General features: G+C 39.4%; 1 protein-coding gene across 1 annotated transcript; it reads right to left on the reverse strand.

Moving 5' to 3' along the window:
- Nucleotides 1-3589: 3589 nt before the first annotated feature.
- Nucleotides 3590-17587, reverse strand: vps37c (VPS37C subunit of ESCRT-I). The gene is made up of 5 exons (XM_084716182.1): nucleotides 16888-17587; nucleotides 16350-16459; nucleotides 10077-10248; nucleotides 5999-6081; nucleotides 3590-4337 (listed from the first exon to the last, which is right to left on the reverse strand). Exons 2-5 carry the CDS (start codon nucleotides 16440-16442, stop codon nucleotides 3627-3629), a joined length of 1059 nt encoding a protein of 352 aa, XP_084572308.1. The 5' UTR covers nucleotides 16443-16459; nucleotides 16888-17587; the 3' UTR covers nucleotides 3590-3626.
- Nucleotides 17588-18272: the final 685 nt, after the last annotated feature.

The following is an 18272-nucleotide window of genomic DNA, read 5'->3' on the forward strand; positions in this document are numbered from 1 at the left end:
ACAATTTTTTATGTTTGCACCTAAATTAAAACATGCTTTCTTGGCCAGGAAATAATGTGATTAATGAGTTTTTTCCCCTTTAGTAGATTAGGTGCAAACAGCTATATCCTAATAACAATTAGAATATATAGATGTATCCTTCATATTTTACTCTTGTTGAGTTTTTACCCTGGGTGGCTTTTAAATCACAATGTTACAATTGTAGAGGGCTCAGTTCTTGATGACTGTCAGGAATCACAATGGACGATGGCATCATCCCCCAGCACAAGCCTTACACAACAAACTAACCATTCAAGGCAGCAGTGGACCTGCAGCTCCTGTGTTCTGCAGTGTAAAATTATTGTCTTTCCAGAATGAGTTCGGTGGCTTTGGAGAGAGTGCTATTTGGCTTATATAAATGTGGTTTTCTGACAGAAAACTCTGTCTGACAGCACAGTAAAGCTGTGAAAATGTTCTGAATATAGCATACTCTGAAATTGATTTTCTTAGCTGTCTAAAATATGTGTTGCTGCTGATCCTGTCCACAGCAGCACATTGCTTAGCTTCTTACACTGGAACTCCTGCTGCTTCTCCAAACTGTGGCTGCGTTGACCTCCATCTGCTTTAGGTAATACACTGACTGAGCAACAACCCCAATTTAAAAAAAATTAGAACTATCCCTTTAAGCTAGCTAGCTGCATGTTGTAGCAAAGATCTGTCTTCCACAGCAGCATGTTCTGGAACATTTTACAGTCACTACTGGTATAACTCCCTTGCTGCTTTGTCTCTGTTTGCAATTGTTTGTGGAATAAGCTGCATAAATGAAACTATAAATGTAAGATGAGCTGTCAAAGACTGCCAACAGCTGAAAACAAAAGCCCCCTACATGTCCAGCTGCCATCTTTATTTGGGTCAACGAATGGACACGTGCCTCAGAAAAGGCATTAAAATTTGAATGCACTATACATGGGAAAGAAAGGTTTGTGGAAGAGCCATCCACTTCTTAAAGCTGCACACACAGTGGATCAGATGACTATTTGTAATATGACATATATCGTTTGCAGTGACAAGACATATTACCAAGCTCTGCAGTCTTTTAAAAGCCTCTTTTAGCTCATCATGTTGTTTTTTTCCAGCCAAGCTCAACCTTGAGTATTTAGCAGCTAAAGAGTTAGACTGACATTTCAGGAGTGGAGACTGAACCAGAGAACTAATGTTGCTCTGAGTCTGCTGGATGTGGAAATGGGCAACTGTTGGCTAACATAATCACTATATCAGTCTTCTGCTGCCCCTAAGTGGCCAAAGAAAAAAAAAAAACTCAATTAATGCAGCAGTTTTGTATCTATTTATTTCTGAGAAAAACAGTGTCTTATATGTGGGATTTAAAGGCAGGGCTACCACGCACTGTGGGAAACTCAAGGAGACTGACAACGTGTGGTTTAAAATAGCCTTTGGGTCATTTCCAAAACGGGAGCTGGGGCAGCTTGGCAGCGCTCAAATTATTTTCTTGCTCAGAGCCTGTGTCGTCCCAGCACCAGGCTGCTCTGCAGCTTATCAACAGACATTTACACTCGCTGTTAACATGTTTGTTCCTTCTCCTTCAAACAATAAACAATCCTGAGAACAAAACACCAGGAGTAGACCAGTACAGAGAAAATAGAAAAGAAACTTGTTTCACAACTATTGTTCCAAACTGCCAGCCCTGTTATCACGCTTAAACAAAACACTTTGCTGTGCCACTTTCTGTTTGGATCTGGTCTTTACAGTGATGGAGAAGGAGGCACAGCTGCAACGAACCGCCTCTTTCAATGTTAACAATAAATTAAAGGGAAAAAAACAAAGTACTGTCATCACACAAAGTTCTTTGGTTGAAGAAACTAAAGGTGACAGGTTTCTGCAATTACTGGTGCTTCCTCTGCCCACTATCCCTGCTAAGTCCCACCCCTTTTTGTTCTGTGCTTCAATAGCAGTTGAGCAAACATCGTACCCAGCAGAATCTCGGTCAGCTTGTTCCTTTCCAGTTTCCTGTACTTATATGTGATCTGTGCTCAGCTTGACAATGTTGAAAAGAAAAAGACATTTTGAAGGTGGCTATGTTACTGGGTGACCTGTTAAACCCTCATATATGCAGTCACATCTTGAGTTAGCTAATACTAATAACTGGGGTCCATGAACCAACAGGAGTCCTTGAGAAGGCTGTAGGGTGATCCCAGCAAATGGGGGTCCATAGTCTCATGTATTTCTATTGTGAGGGTCCTTGACTTAAAAAAGCTTGGAAACCCCTGAGTTAGCTAATGAGTGATGTAGATTAGATAGCTATTTAGCTTTTGTTTTGCTAATTTTAGCTACGAGATATAACTAGCCAGCTAAAGATTTATGTAGATTAGCTAACTAGTTAAGTTGCGCTTTGCTAGCATTAGCTATCAGATGTAACTAGCAAGCCAACGATTGATACATCCTGAGTTGCTGTTGTATATGGGCACGTCGGTTTTCTATCCCTCATTAGGGGGCGTGGCCTGACGTTTTAGTGAAATATCAATATGTGCCGGTCTCATGTATGTAGAATAACAAGCTAGTCAGCTAGCATTTTGCTAACATTAGCTAACTTAAGATGTTGCTGTATGACCTGTAAAAGCAACTTATATAGTCACATCTTTTAGCCAACCAACATTTCAACACAGACAAGGCAAAGACAAAGCGTATCCAAGTACAGGAAAGTTAACTCAGGTTCCACTGGATACTGAACTTGCTCATCTGTTATTGGAGCACAGAGTGAAAAGGGGCAGGATTTAGACAAGGTTAATTGTGCATAATAAAATGCACCTGCCACATTTATTGTTTGGAGTGGGCAAGTGTCTGGAAGAGCTGATAGACCAGGCAGCTGCAGCTGAGAATACGGTTCTATCAAGAACCTGCATCATCTTAACTTGAGGGCCATATGTTGTGACAGCCATCCACTTCTCCAATTTAATTATTAGTTAGCTAATTAAACAAGCCCAGGACATAAACCTTCCATGACAAGTTGTTTTCTCAACACAGACTGTGCTCATGAATAATAATCAGAATGTGAATTCTGCTCAGACAGCTACAGGACACTGATGTAGTGTTGTTACAAAGACAGATTTTTTCATGTATTTGTCATAAGGGGGAGTGCACTTGTGTGTTTATAAGGACTTTCTGATTGCCAAATAGCAACACACACACACACACACTTGAAATGGCAAAGGGGGAGGAGGAGGGAGGGAGCAATGCAGAGCGAGAGGACAGTGAGTGGATGAAGATACAAGTGTTTGAACATTTAAACACAACGCAACAACCTGAGACTAGTGTGGGGGAGTTGGTGGGTTGTAGGGTGACAGAGAGAGAAGAAGGGGGAAGGAAAGAGAGAAAGACTGGGAGATCAACAGATTCATAATTAGAGAAGGAGGGAAATAGTGCAACGAAGAGAAGTAAAGCAAGAGACCTCTTGAATCTGGGAGTGTAGGAGGAAGGAGGAGGGAGTATAGAAAAGGTAAAAAGACAAGAGGAGGAGGGGGGGGTCAGGGTGAGGAGGCTGGAGTTCAGGGAGGGAGGGAGAGAGGGAGAAGAAAGGGGTGAGACAGCAAAGAATTGAGAAGAAGAGTAGAGACAGAGGAGCAGTAGTGCTTTCAGGAGTACGGCTGTGGAACTCCGTATCCTGGTCTGTAGATCGGTCTCCCTGTCGGCGACTGAGAATTGGAATAGGCGGGCCCGGCTGGGTAGCTGTAGCCGCCATAGCTGTAGGAGGCCGGGTAGGGCGCGGGGCCACTCGGGGGGGTGTATTGGCCAAATGCCGAGCCTGGGTGCGGGGCAGGGAAGGAGGGCTGGGTCGGATAAGGGCAGGCAGCCGGAGCTGGAGGCCCGAACGCAGGCCTGGGGCTGGAGTAGCTCCCTGCTGGGCTGAAAGGTGAACTGGAGCTTGGGTACGGAGGGAACTGCGATGGAGGGTTGGTTGGACCGGAGGCCGCCGCTGCCACGGGGGCAGGGTTGGGAGAGGTGACGGGATACGGGCTGTAGGGGAGGCCAGAGGAGCCCCCCGCAGACGAGGAGGCTGTCTGCGAGGCATTTTGGTAGCTGGAGGACTGAGGTTTGGAGTTCGGATTTGTCGTTGTCGCCGTCGTCGTCTGTTGGTTCCACGGTGAGGGTGCGGCGGCGGGGTCTTGGCTGATGCCTGCTGATGATGTCATGGCAGTAGGATTGCCCTCGCTCCTCTGGCGCAGGATCTCCTGGAGTTTCTCTATCCGCACCCGTCTCTTGTGGGCGAGGGAGCGCAGGGAGAGGAAGCGGTCGAGGAAGGAGTCGAGCGGCAGAGAGCCCTCCAGAAACTCGTCAGCTAGAGCCTGAGGACACACACACACACGACTGGTGACAGTGATGTGCACTTCGCACTACACTCCCTGTAAACCAGTGCTTGGCTGCATATAAGCGGTTAGGATAAGGTTTCTCTCAAAAAAATTGAGTTGCATAAAATCACCCTGAGGATTTCCTTAGAGTGATTTAAGGGAAAACATTTTAATGGTTGAATTTATGATGATTGAAGAGGAGGAAGAGACACTAAAGAGGCCTTCACATGACAAAAAATTTGTCCTGGTCTCAAAGTGAGGTCAGGCGCAGAGAGGCAAAGAACAACACTATACGTTAGGTCTGCCCGGTACACAAACTTAACTTAAGCGTTGAATTTAGCTAAGTTCATATACTATGTGATTCACAAATCTCATAGCCCAACTGCCAATATTACATCATGAATTATGTTTACAAGTGACATTGTGGTGTGTTTTTAATGTTGTGTTGTAGAGTTTGGGGAACTCTGAAACACTTCCATCACTCTTGGTCATGTCTAGCAGGGAACCTTTGATTTGCAGAACACTTGCGAAATTTGTATGTGTTGTTTCTTCATTGTGCAAGATGTACAAAGGCTAAAAGGATCACTGTCACAAGACCTTTTGAGAGTCTGGGGTTCCCTTCAATATTTGACCATCACTCGCTCCCTTCTCTGCTTTTGTAGCTCACACACATCTGTGGTCACTTCTGGCCACATTGTCACACACAGCTGTTATCTTCTTGGTTGCGCTTAGAAAGGTCAGTGGAAAACGAGGTCAAAGTTAAAACAGCGCCGCTTAGTTGGGCCTCACTGCCGTCTCAATAGGACAGCCGGTGAAAAGCGGTTTTAGCGCTGACCATGTCGGGGGTCCTAAAGACATTTTTCAGCATCTTGTTGAATACAAATTTGAGGTTAGTACTAGCAACTTTGTAGCTAGCTAGCTAACTTTAACACAACTGTCTCATATAAATATAAATTTTTAATTAAAACTCAGTGGGTTTTGTCAATGTTTTCTCCTTTCTTGCTGTCACTGTCATATTTTTATTTTTCAGTTCATTTCACAAGTTCTCAATGATTTTGTCAGTTAAGCTACTTCTTGTCACATATGTGTACTTGTTTTGGTTGCTGATTTAAACTTAATTTGGATTCTGTTCTATAAGATTATCAATGATTTCTTACAACTCATACACAGACACTCACTCATTCAGTGAAAATTCGGCATTAATTTGACCTCTGAATAATGTAAAATAAACATACAAAACAGTTATTCCAGTCCCGAATGAAAATTTCAAAAGGTAGATACCATGGCTGTAGTGTTCATGTCAAGTGAAGCAAGTATTCGACTTCACGTTTGCTTGATCTCTGATGACATATTGTGGTCATTTTGATTTATTACAGTAAATGTGTAACAGACTTCTCCTTTAAACCAGCCAATGTCATTTGTGTCTGTATACTTATTGAGAGTGTTCTTATTCTTAAGTTGAGAGGGAAATCTGGTACTTTGTTGCTTTCACCTTTGACCATCTTACAACTACTTGCTCATTATATTCATGGCTGACTGAGTGAAGATATTGAACCAAGAAAGACTGATGAAAAATTGTACTCACACCCAAATGAGACTGCTATTATTGATACAGTACAAAACTGTTTTGTGTCTGTGTTAAACAGTGAAATTCTGACCTCTGATTCTGCCTCCGTTTTGCTGCCCTCTGTCTGTAGTCTGGAGAACAATGCCTCCGGAGACACCTGACCCGCCATCCCATCTGAGGAGGAGAAAGAGGAGCACAACAGTCAGACAGACAAAGAGAGAAAAAGATAAAAATACATGACATCCCTGCAGAGCACAGGAAAAACTGGCTCTGTTCATCTGGGTGACTTGCTCAGAGACTGATGGCAACTGTGTGCAGGGACATGATTATAATGACTGGAGACAAACTGCAGCTGAGCTACATCAGCACAAACACATACAGACATTTCTTTCAAATGGTCACTGATTAATATCTGGAACAACAGCCAGAAGTGTGTGAGTGTGTCAGTAAGATGACGGTGAGTTCCACAGATAGACTGGAACCATGTTCACAGCGTTGTTTTCAACTTTTTTCATAAAGTGATGCTGATTATTTCATATTCACTTCATCTATTGATAGTTCCCACATTAAACTTCTCACATGTCCATCACAAGTTATCAGAGATCTGATGTCTTCAAACTACTTACTTTGTCTTAACAACAGTCCACAAACCCCAAAAGACTGCAATTTACAAGTACATGAGAGAGAAAAATCTGAAAAGTGGGCCTCATGCAAGGAGCCATTAGGAACAAACTTTCTCTTATTTTTGTTCGTATCCACCATTTGTTCTTATTTTGTTAGTGACCTTTTTTTCCTGGGATTCATACAGGTCTTCTTATTTTTGCTCTTTTCTTAGGTAAGCGAATATTTTATGAGTGCTTGAGAACACTTTTACTAAGCAAAATGAAAAACATCGTTTCCACAGTCCACTAATTGCCAAATGCAAGAAAACACATTTAAAGAATATTTAAAATGTATAACAATTATTTATAATAATAGTAACTGTTATTACACAACATCTTTTATTGAAATATCTATCTATGTAATAACAAAAACAATATGTGTTTCACCCAGGGGGACGCCTTTAGCCATTCAGTCCACATCGGTTTCCTGCTTCACAATTTTGCTGCAATTCAATTCAAATCATCTTACATTGAATATTTTAGACTGTTGGTCAGACAAAATAAGTAATTTGAAGAGGTGTGTGGAGCCCACAAATTGACATAATGCAATAAAAGTTATCAGACAAGTCAAAAATATCAATACATTTATAATTTAATAAATAATACTGTTTGTTAAATATTTTGAATAAAAGTGTAAAAAAGAACTATAAAGCCTGTCCTTAGAGGTACAATCAGTTGGTTAATTTATTTTCCTTTACCAACAACCATTTGATCAAAAAGCAATAAATCTAAATCTATTTAACACTTTTTTTTTCCATTCTTCATTCTCTCACTTCAGTTACTTTGCTTCAGTCGGCTGACACAGTATCACATGTGAGGGTTTCACTTCTGCATGGTCTCTCCAGTTCTTGGCCAAGTGTCAGAGTGTTTGCATATGGGACAACACCTGCTCTTATATTGTGGGCATTAGGGGCCTAAATTTATGCTATTAACAAACTACTGACTAGGGTTACACAACTAATCAATTTTTTTGTTGAAATCACAAAATGGCTTTCTGCAATTTTCAAATCACAGGAGGTGCAATATTTGTTAAAGGCAAAATGTGTCAATTTTTTTTAAATGAATGGATGTTGTGAGGCAACAATGTCCTGTCCTGCACATCAGATTTAAAAAAACAACCTCATCTGGTTCAGATTCCTGTGAAAAATAAAACAAAAAAAATTCATGCCCCTCCAGTTTATGATCCAGTGGGATTTATCATTCAGGTCACCTGGGTAAGAGCAGATTTGGGTGATTGAGAATGTTTGGTGCTTCTGGACTCAACTTAACAGAAAATTAAGAGGAAAATATAAGAGAACACATCACCAACATCCACAGTAATATGAAACATATTGCTGCTAAAATGAGTATTAGAAAACCATCATCATCATCAAGAATGAATTCTGGGTTTGTTACAGACAACCAACATAATTCTACAATTCATGTGTCACTGAACTGCTTCAAACACATCATATCATACATGACTGCACAGCCAGTCAGTGTGTAATAGAAGAAATAGGAACAAGCAGTTCTCTGTTTTGCCACTGAGTGGCCGAACCTTGTTTTTCCATGGTGATGCAGGATTTCCACCAGTTTACTGAGAGCCTGTCCAGGGCCTGCAAAGCCACCGTTGACTCCGACCAGCCTATGTATTGGGGATTTTTAAAAAAATATATTTTAAAGATGTTTTTTAACCTAGATTGTGTTATATAAGTAGCAAACTCCTACCAAGAATAATTCAGCCAATAGGTGGCATGCTTTAGTAAGTGTGCAGTCGAGAGAGTGTGTGCATGACATTGTAGTGTGTAGTGTGAGTACAGTTTAGGTCAGTGGTTCTCAAGGTCTGGGGGGGGGGGGGGGCGGGGACCAAAGCAAAAGTATGTCTAAAACATCTAGGGCTGCAACTAAAGATCAATTTCATTATCGATTAATCTGTCAAGCAGTTTCTCAGTTAATCAATGAGTTGTATGTTCCATTAAATGGCGAAAAATGTTGATTTGTGTTTCCCAAAGCCCAAGCGGCGCGGCTGCAGCAAAGAAATTATGTTCCTCTTCTATGTCGAAGTCCTCGGACACGTCAACTATGCGCGTAACAAGTCATTATTTCTGAGCAGATCTCCATCTGTTGTCTGAGTCACTTCCAAGTAGCATGTAAACACAGATGTGAAGGTATCGCGAGATCTCATATATCTCCTGTTGCACCACTTGGTCAAGAGCTTGTGTACACGCTTCAGGCGTGTGCACGTGGTCAGGTCTGAGAGGCTACAGTTAATATTAAGCCTAAAAACATGGCGTAAATGGCGTCTTTTTGGGTCAAATTTTAATGTTGCAGCTTACAGACACTTGGATTACACCACACGAGCAGTATGGAGACATTTTGTGGGTTTTTTGTGTTCTTTCTTTGCATTTTAAAACTGGTAACCATTCACTTCAATTGTACTGGATTTGGCTGCAACGCTGTTTTCCACTGAAGCTCCAGGAGCGTTTTGTGAACTGGAGATCTTCACCCATCCTCACATCAGCACAGGGGTGAACAGATATTGAGTGAAATTTCATTTTTAGGTGAACTATCCCTTTAAGGCAAGTAGATTTCTGACCCACTTGAAAAAATATTAATGTTGAACCCTTATTTATATTCAGTATTGCTGATATTAATAATATAAATTATCATAACTAACAACATAACATCACCTCAAACGCCTCAGCTGAAATGATGCTGCGCTCTCTTGTGCTCAAGGCATTTTCAACTGGGGGAAAAAAAAAACACTTTAGGGGACACATGGTCTTTGATGGGGGGACCCTGGGACAAAATCTTGTCTTTTCCCCAAATGGGGGTCCTTCAACTCATTTGTATCAGTTTAGGAGTCCCTGATGTGAAAAAGTTTGAGAAGCACTAGTTGTTTAAGCCAGTGTTTCTCAAACCTTTTACTCCTCGTACCACCTGAGAAAATATCCAACTCTCCAAGTAAAACCTTAATGTATCATTTAATGCTAACAGGTGCTGTGGACACTTCACTGCTTCAGTAGCCATTAGCTACTGTTGTGCTTGTTTTACTGACGTCCACTTCATTTTCACCATGGCTGCTCAGAATATTCTTCTCCTTCTCTGTAACTCTTTTCATTATAGTTCCTGTTTGGAGCTATGATTGCAGCGTTGTTGCAGTGTTTTTAAAGTACTCGTTTTCAGTCTTGTCATTTTACCTACACTTAATATCGTGTCATCATTTAGCTCGTAACTAGGCTATTAGTCTGTAAATAACTGTAACAACTCCTCAAGACCCAAGGAAGTTAGCCCTGAAGGTAACAACGTACAGGCTCACTTAAGGTGGACTGACCTTTTACATGGATCAGGCCAATTATTGTTTTCATACCTGTAGTTTGGCTCATTTGGTCCAGACCAAAAGAAAAAAATTAGACATTATTACACGTTGGTGTTGGTCTGGTTTGTGTTCACACTGACTTTTTACAAATGAACCAAGAGAAGGAAACAGGAGGCTTTGCAGAATGACAGGAAACTTGCTCCTCCTACCTTTTAGTGAGCAGTGTTGTCTGTAGGTTTCTCTGACAGCCTCTAACTGAGAATATCTCTCCACCAGCACCTCCTTCTGTGACTCCAGACGAGGCTTCATGTCCAGGTTCTGCTCGGCCAGGCTGCGATTTGATGCCAGTGCCATCTCTCTCTCCAGCTGAATGTTCTGGATCTGACGGGGAAAAAGACTGACGTCAAACTACGGCACCACACTTTTACATTTTAAGACATTTGTGGATGACACCAACTGCTGAGCTCAAATTTAACATTTTATTGAGAATCTTTATTCAGAATTTTGCCAGTTTTAGGGGATATTTATTTAGACAAAGTTCTTATACACTTGTTTGTGCTTAGATGAAAACTTAAGCCTCTTTAGTTCAATGGAAAACGTTGTTTTATAGAAAATTATATTACTAAAAGTAAGGTATTGGTATCAACAAATGTCTGATACCCAGTCCTACAAGCCCTTAGTGCAATATCTAAATTGCAGAAGCTGCACTTTTTTTGATAAAAGAAAAAAATGCTTGAGAAAACAGCATTACAATGAAGTACTGTAGTGCTGCAGAGAGGCTCTGGTCTACAGCTCTTCTTCTCCGGATGCAAGAAAACATGTTTGTTTGGTACAGACCCCAACAAATGTCATATCATCATTATTTTCAGTGAAAATGAAAACTGGTGTGATTTTGATCATTCCTACAAATCCTAAAACTTATTGCAATATCTATCAAAATGCTCATGTTTTTTTTTTTACCATATTGTGTAGCTCTACTTCTTAAAGGGACAGTTCACACCTGAATCAAAAATGCATGTTTTCTCCCTGCCCTGTAGTGCTGTTTATCCATCAAGATAGTTTTGGTGTGAAGAGAAGGCAGACATCTCTGTGGCTGATATCTCCAAAACTCTGCAACTCACACCAAAACTATTTAGATGGATAAACAGCACTACAGACCAGGGAGAAATATATACATTTTTGATCTAGGTGTGAACTGTCCCTTTAAGAAGTAGAGCTACACATTATTATATTATATTATATTATATTATATTATATTATATTATATTTCTTTATTTTACCATGATAACCCAATCAAATCTCACATGGAGCAGTAACAGGGTTCTAATCTTGGCAGAGTGAGAGCAGACGGTCACACTGAGACAGACAGCAGCCTGTACACAACAACAAGAGCCACAGACTCCAAACAACAGCCCACGTTAACTTCAGAGCTAAAGACTCCTTCTTATATAACCTACAGTTAACAATACATTTAAAAAAAACATGTTGACATTATTTTGACACCAAAAAGGAATGAATAAGTGTGATTTCCATTGGACTTTAATTAATGACACATTGTGTGAGGGGGGGGCCCACCCCACTTTTCTCACAGTGAATCTCTGAATGCATTTTCTCATCTTTTTTTGTCTAGGCGTAAGGTTAGGACTCTCCATGGTTCATGTACTGAATGTAAAATATTTTGCTGGGTGTTCATCATTTTAGGCATTAATGTTGTTTTTTAATAAAGTCATTTTTACAGATCCAACACGACAAGTCTCTGCATAACAATTAAAAATTCACTGATTCAAAGCGTTTCTTGATTTTTTGAAATGAAATTCATCTTCTTTGTACAAAGAGATTCAAGGGACAAATTGATTGTGTGCTCTTACAAAAGCAAACAAGGTGTGTAATTACTCTCTCTGTCGATGTAAGCACATGCTGCTGTACTGTGTACATTAATGTCACAATTATCAAGTCAATATATGTACTGTGTTGGAAGTGTTATAGAAATGTTAGAGGACTGGCAACATCAGACTGCTATTGTGGCCTTTACATGAAAGTGCTCCAGTTCTTTTTCAGCCATGAGCCAGTTCATACAGCCTGACTGCCGTCCACTGACTCCTAATAATGTCCAGTAACTATATTAACCAGTTGTTAATGAGTTACTCTAGGCTGTCCTGGCTCTGTTTCTGCAGCTGTGGGCCAACCATCATAATCTGCACTGTCTCACCTCTCTTGTTGTGCTTCCTTATTGCTAGCTGATCAGACAGAAATTAATCATTGACAATTCTGATAATCTATTAATCATTTATTTACAAAAAGCAACAATAGTTGCATTAGCTGCTCTACAATGTGAGGATTAGATTCCTTTCTCTGCTTCACATCTTTCAAGTTTTGGGGCTCTTGGTCAAAGAAAACAAGTGGCTGGACTCTCACAACATGTGATATTAAAAGACAAGAAGTAGAAAGTGTGGGGAGCTATGTATGTTGTTACTTATATTGAAAAGTATAAATGCATTACTTATTGAACATTTCAAACTAACTGACACCATGTCAGAGAAGCAGCACAAATCTCTACATGAGCCCCCAGCCTCAGAGGACAGAAGAGCTGACAGATAAAACGTTTATTTTGTTGGACTAATGTTGTAGTATTGAGGGACAGTTAAGAGAACCATGTGAATATTAAGCCTCGATAGAGGCAACTAAATAACAACAGCAGTAAGTCAGATGATGTAATTGTTTTGTTCATGTTGCTTTTTGTGGACGCTAACAAGCTGTATAAACCCCAAGCTTTGTTTAGAAGCCGGTGTGACCCTCGTGTGTGTGCATGTGTGTGTGTGTTGTGGCTCTATGTTCATTTAATTATAGACATGCCCTGAAGGTAATGATACGGCTACATGTGAAATAGAAATGGTCAAACTGCACAAATTCATGTGCTTAGCAAGGTTGTACAACTTTGATTAGCACCCATTTAATCTACCGTAACCAACTGGATGGTTAAAAGTTACAGATGTAAATATATAATTTGTGTTTATGTTCTAAACTAGACTACTTCTTGAGTTTTGGTGAGGGTCACTGAGCTTGAGCTACTGCAGATGGATGTGATCTGACCAGTAACCCCTGGCTTAAAAAGAAAATAAAATATTTAAAATTTTGATGCATCAAGAAGTATCGATTATTGTTTTATAATCTCATTGTTCTGAATGTAGATCATATGGAATGTGTCAAGTGATTCAACTATACTATACTGTTTAGAAACACACACACCTGTGACAAGTATTACTGTGCCAAACACACTTGTTTCAAAACATCAGATTTTGTTGTGAATTTGATTAACTGCCTACTTGCTTTTAGACCTGGCTGTTGATTTTAAAACAGTTAAATGGAGCTGCACCAGGTTCTCCATCAGTTTTATATCACTGTGCAAAACAGGACAGGTGGTTTCAGCAGTTATGTTGACCTACATGCTGGGCTAACCCTGTACATCAGTGATCCACTGATCAGCTGATCCTGGTGTCTGATAAATGTTAATAATCACTCCAATCTCTAAACATGCTTTCCACTGCATCTCTGTGTTGCTGCCTCTGTGTGTTGCTTGCTAAACATTCTGCTAAATATTACTGAAGAACTACTTTGCTTGGCAGAAGAATGATTATTTGTTTAAGAAATCAATAAATCAATAAATTATTTTGTGTGTCATGTCATGCCAAACAACCACTCAGCTGGGACTTGTCAATTTATTATGCCAACAATTGCTCTTAATTCTGATAAAACACCACCTGTCTATTGTTTCTCCACACTTTATCTTATCTATATTTTTACTGACGCTGTTTTTATTTTTATTATATACTGTATTACATGTATCATAGCAGCACTATCAATGTTTGAACTGCCTCATGTTTTTCATACTGCCTCGCTGCAGAGAAATTTTGCCCCTTGTAGGGAAATTAAGATCTGAACCAAACTGATGGTCATTTGATATTTAACAGTTTCAGAATAGAACTGGGCAATATGATATGGGATGAGTGTTGTCTTTTCCTGGTTTTCAAGGATGATTATCAAAAATCTCATTGTGTTGCTATTTTGTTAAGGCACTAATAGTCATTTCTACAATACTGTCACAATATAGATAAATATTCATATCAAGGTATTTAGTCAAAAAGCTATATATTTGATTGTGTATATATAAATAAATACATGTTCTCCTCTGCCCTGTAGTGCTGTTCATCCATCTAGACAGTTTTGGTGTGAGTTACAGAGTTTTGGAGATATCAGCCGTAGACGTATCTGCCTTCTCTTCCATATAATGGAACTAAATGGCACTCAGCTTGTGGGGCTCAAAGCACCAAAAAATACAATTGAAAAGTTCAAAATTCATGACCTGCTTACTCAAGATATTCCATAAACATTGTTGTGAGCAGTTTTATGTAGGAACTACTTTCTTTCTAGTAGAGAGAAAGAAGTTCTTTCTTGAAATTCCTTTCTAATAGAAAGAAAGTAGTTTCTATGTTAAAAATTGCTCACAAAAAGGTCTGTAGATTATCTTGTATGTATTTTTGGCATTTTGAGCACCACAAACTGACTAACATTTTGTACCATTATATGGAAGAGAAGGCAGACATCTCTTTGGCTGATATTTGATTTTGTATATATATCTCATCAAAAGAAAGTTTAGTTGACCTCTTGGTTTAGCATCAAAATAAACATTTGCAGCAAAGAATCCTGGGAAGGAACACAAGTAGGAAGGGGCTACACACTAGGGCTGCAACTGACTATTTTCATTATCAATTAATCTGGTGATTATTTTCACAATGAATGAATTAATTGTGTAGTCTATAAAATGTCAAAAAATTGTGACAAATGCTCATCATCATTTCCCCGAGCCCAACATAACTTTTTAAAATTACTTCTTGTATCTTGACATCTTTTACCTAAAGACTCTTCATTTACTGTCATAAATGACAAAGAAAAGCCGGATATGTTTAACACTGTGGCTTGAGAATAGAGCTGTAAATCACAAGTTTCATCACCATCACCAACACTATAATGATTCATTGGACATCTATATATTTGCAGATATCACAAAATCTGCCACAATATGATTTCGATTCAGAGCCCTGCAATCGATATCACATATCATTTGTCCATTTAACACATTCAGTTACATTTATGTCGATTCACAAAAAGCAACTTAAGTATGAATAAACAATTTTATGACTCTTCAGACACTGTTGCAGACATTTATGAAACAGATGCCATGGGAATTTCAAAATAAAAGCCTGAGATAACTAGAGCTGCAACAATTAATTGATTATTAAATTAAGTGCAAACAATTTTGATAGTGTGTGCAAAGTCTGGAAGAAAAAAGTCTAAATTCTCTCTAATTTTTTTAGTTTCCTTGGTCCTCTCTGACAGTAAACTGAATATCTTTGAGTTGTGCACAAAACAAGACATTTGAGGACGTCATCTTTGGGCTTTGGGAAAAACTAATCAACATTCTTCAGCATTTTCTGACATTTAATAGACAAACAACAAGGACTGCAACTAACGATTATTTTCATGGTGAATTAACTGGTCAATAGTTGTTTATTTCAAAATGTCAGAAAATGGTGAAAAATGTCAATCAGTGTTTTCCAAAGTCCAAGATGACGTCCTCAAATATCTTGTTTTACTCCAAAGATATTCAGTTTACTGTCACAGAGGAGTAAAGAAACCAGAAAACATTCACATTTAGGAAGCTGAAATCAGAGAATTTTGACTTCTTTTCTTCAAAAAAAAAAAAAATTACTCAGTCCGATAAATCAATTATCAAAACAGTTGATGGTTAATTTAATAATTGATTAATCATTGCAGCTATACAAACAACTAATCCATTACTCTAGAAAATAATTGACAAATTAATGGATAATTAAAATAATTGTTAGTTGCCACCATAATCATAAAGATTATGATATAGATCAATATTTTCACTTTGCATCGATCATATTGGATCATTGGACACTGAATCAATTTCTTTATCAGATCAATGTACCGTTACACCCCTACTTGAAAAATGACTGAAACAATTCAGTAATTATTGAAATATTTGGCAACTAATTTTCTTTTGATCAGCTAATTGATTAATTGGCTAATCGTTGCAGCTCTACTGCATATTCATTTATGATAATGGGAGCTTCTCGGATCAATTATAAATATAGTTAATTAGAATTACTTTTAGTTGGCCAAAAACAAGTCTTGTCAGTTGTAGCCAAAGAGGGACGGCATTATTTACTCACTCATCATTCCCATCCAACCTGTCCAGTCAGTTTGGAGCTTTAAACTTTATACCATACGTTTCACTAGCATGACAGCCAACCAAACACCCTGCAAGATTTTAAGATTTATCAATCAAATCCCAGACTTCTCACAGAACCCTTTCACCTGGGAGCTCAGCCTCTCTGGAAGCCAGAAAAAGCTCCCTTTCAAAAATGGAAGCCAAGTGGAAAGTGAAGCATCATTTTTACCTCATCAGACTCCAGAGCCATAGACTCCACCCTCTCCGGGTTGTCCAGGAGCTCCTGTAGCTCTGATTGGCTCAGGTCCTGGAGTTTCTCCATTTGATTTGCCAGGATGGCTGTCCGTCACATAGGAACCAGGAAATAAGAGTTAAAAACAATGTTTGGAAACGGAAAGTGGACACTCAAAGGTCTAACTTCTTTATATTAATGTTACTAACCTACAGTAGATAATTATTAGTCACTAACTAATCAAACCATTGTTGAAAACTCAAAACAAAACAAACCATGTCACCTGAACACACTCTCTTTATACAATAACTGCCATATCTATGGTATGTGACAAATGTAGGCATTTTGTACGAACAGAAGAGATAGTAACACATTTAGAGTGTAACATTGTGAACATAGCTGCTAATAGCTAGCTAGCATATTAAAGTCATACTACCGAGGTAAGTGACTGTAGGCCACAAAACAGAACAAGCTGTTCAAACGAACACTGGTGACAGTGTAGCAGGAAAACGGGTGGAAATGAAGTGGTACTTACACGATGCTAGCAAACCAGACTCCGGCTGACACTGACTGGTGGTGACATCCAACACCACCGATTTATTTCAACTGACAGGTGACGTGACACGTCCTCAGGATCTCCGACCTGCCCTGACGGAATCCAGCCCAACGGAAAGCCGCCGAGTCGCTTTCGACGCACTTTGACTGCCAAGCTAGCAGCTAGCTACTCGGCCGACGTCCAGTCTCACCTGACGGTTCCGCGTTGAGCGATATGATGACAACAACAGTCGGTATGATCGCAATGTCAGGCACAGAGCCACCGTCAACTTCGAGGGAAGCCCAGCGATTTGTTGATCAAAAACGGAGCCGTGAACGACTCCGCCCGGTCCTGACGACCCGTGTCAAACGTCTCTGCGTTCCGATAATGCTTACTTTCACAAACAGACGACGGAAGTCGACAAAATGTGTGAGAAAATGACAATTTTTTTGGTAAAAATAGGAAAGTTTCACTCCTCACTGACAGAAACCGCCGCCATTTTAGGAACAGTCCACGTTCCATGATTTGCGGGGGTGCTCGGACCAAACTAAAATCTTTTAGAACAGAACCGCTTAACTGTAACCAACTCTCGACTTATAGTTAAACGTTTTGAATGTCTCTATATTGGCCGATATATTTAGGTGTAACCATATAATCTATATTAACCGTTTTCTCTCTCGTGTTTCCCATATCGCAGGGTAATGGTAGAGTCGTGTGCTCAGCTGATATAAGGGGAACCCCTATGTGACGGTAATGTTCCATCCACTGCTGCCAGTGTGTTCTTTACACTTCTGTAAATGGCAAAATATCAGTTTCGTTGCTATGTCGGAAGAACTGCGCACTACTGCTTTCTTTAAACACAAGACCGCTGTGGCATAAGTGGAGAAATTAAAGGATCTTTTTTAAAATACAGAGTAGGTTTAGAAAAAAACATGGGATTGGAGACAGGTTTTTCCATTAGCTCAGTGTGTTCACGGGAAACACTGACTCTAATTAGCCGTTCATTATTATGGCAAGAATCCACCCAACATGAGTGATTATAATTCCTGGTATTAATAATAGCAGGTATCGTTTTATATGATACTCTGAGCAGGAGCAGCAGTATTAATAGTTTTTGGAAACTGATAGAACCTTTCATAGGGAAGGGAGAGGCATCTTGTGACACTTTCTGTTTTCAGTTCAGTTTCTCACTATATGACAGATTTTCCATATTAAATTGCATAATAAAGCCTTGTGGACAAATATATAGTTATGAGATTTTTGCTTCTTACTGTAATATCATTTTAGAAATGGTTAAATACAGAATGTGCATATGTGACAAGTTGCCCTGTTACGTGGTAAGTTGTCCCACTATGTCGAGTAAATTTTCACATCATATTTTTAAT

The sequence above is a fragment of the Lutjanus erythropterus genome, chromosome 3 (genome assembly GCF_056507025.1).
Source record: "Lutjanus erythropterus isolate fLutEry1 chromosome 3, fLutEry1.hap2, whole genome shotgun sequence".
NCBI classification, from domain to species: Eukaryota; Metazoa; Chordata; class Actinopteri; order Lutjaniformes; family Lutjanidae; genus Lutjanus; species Lutjanus erythropterus.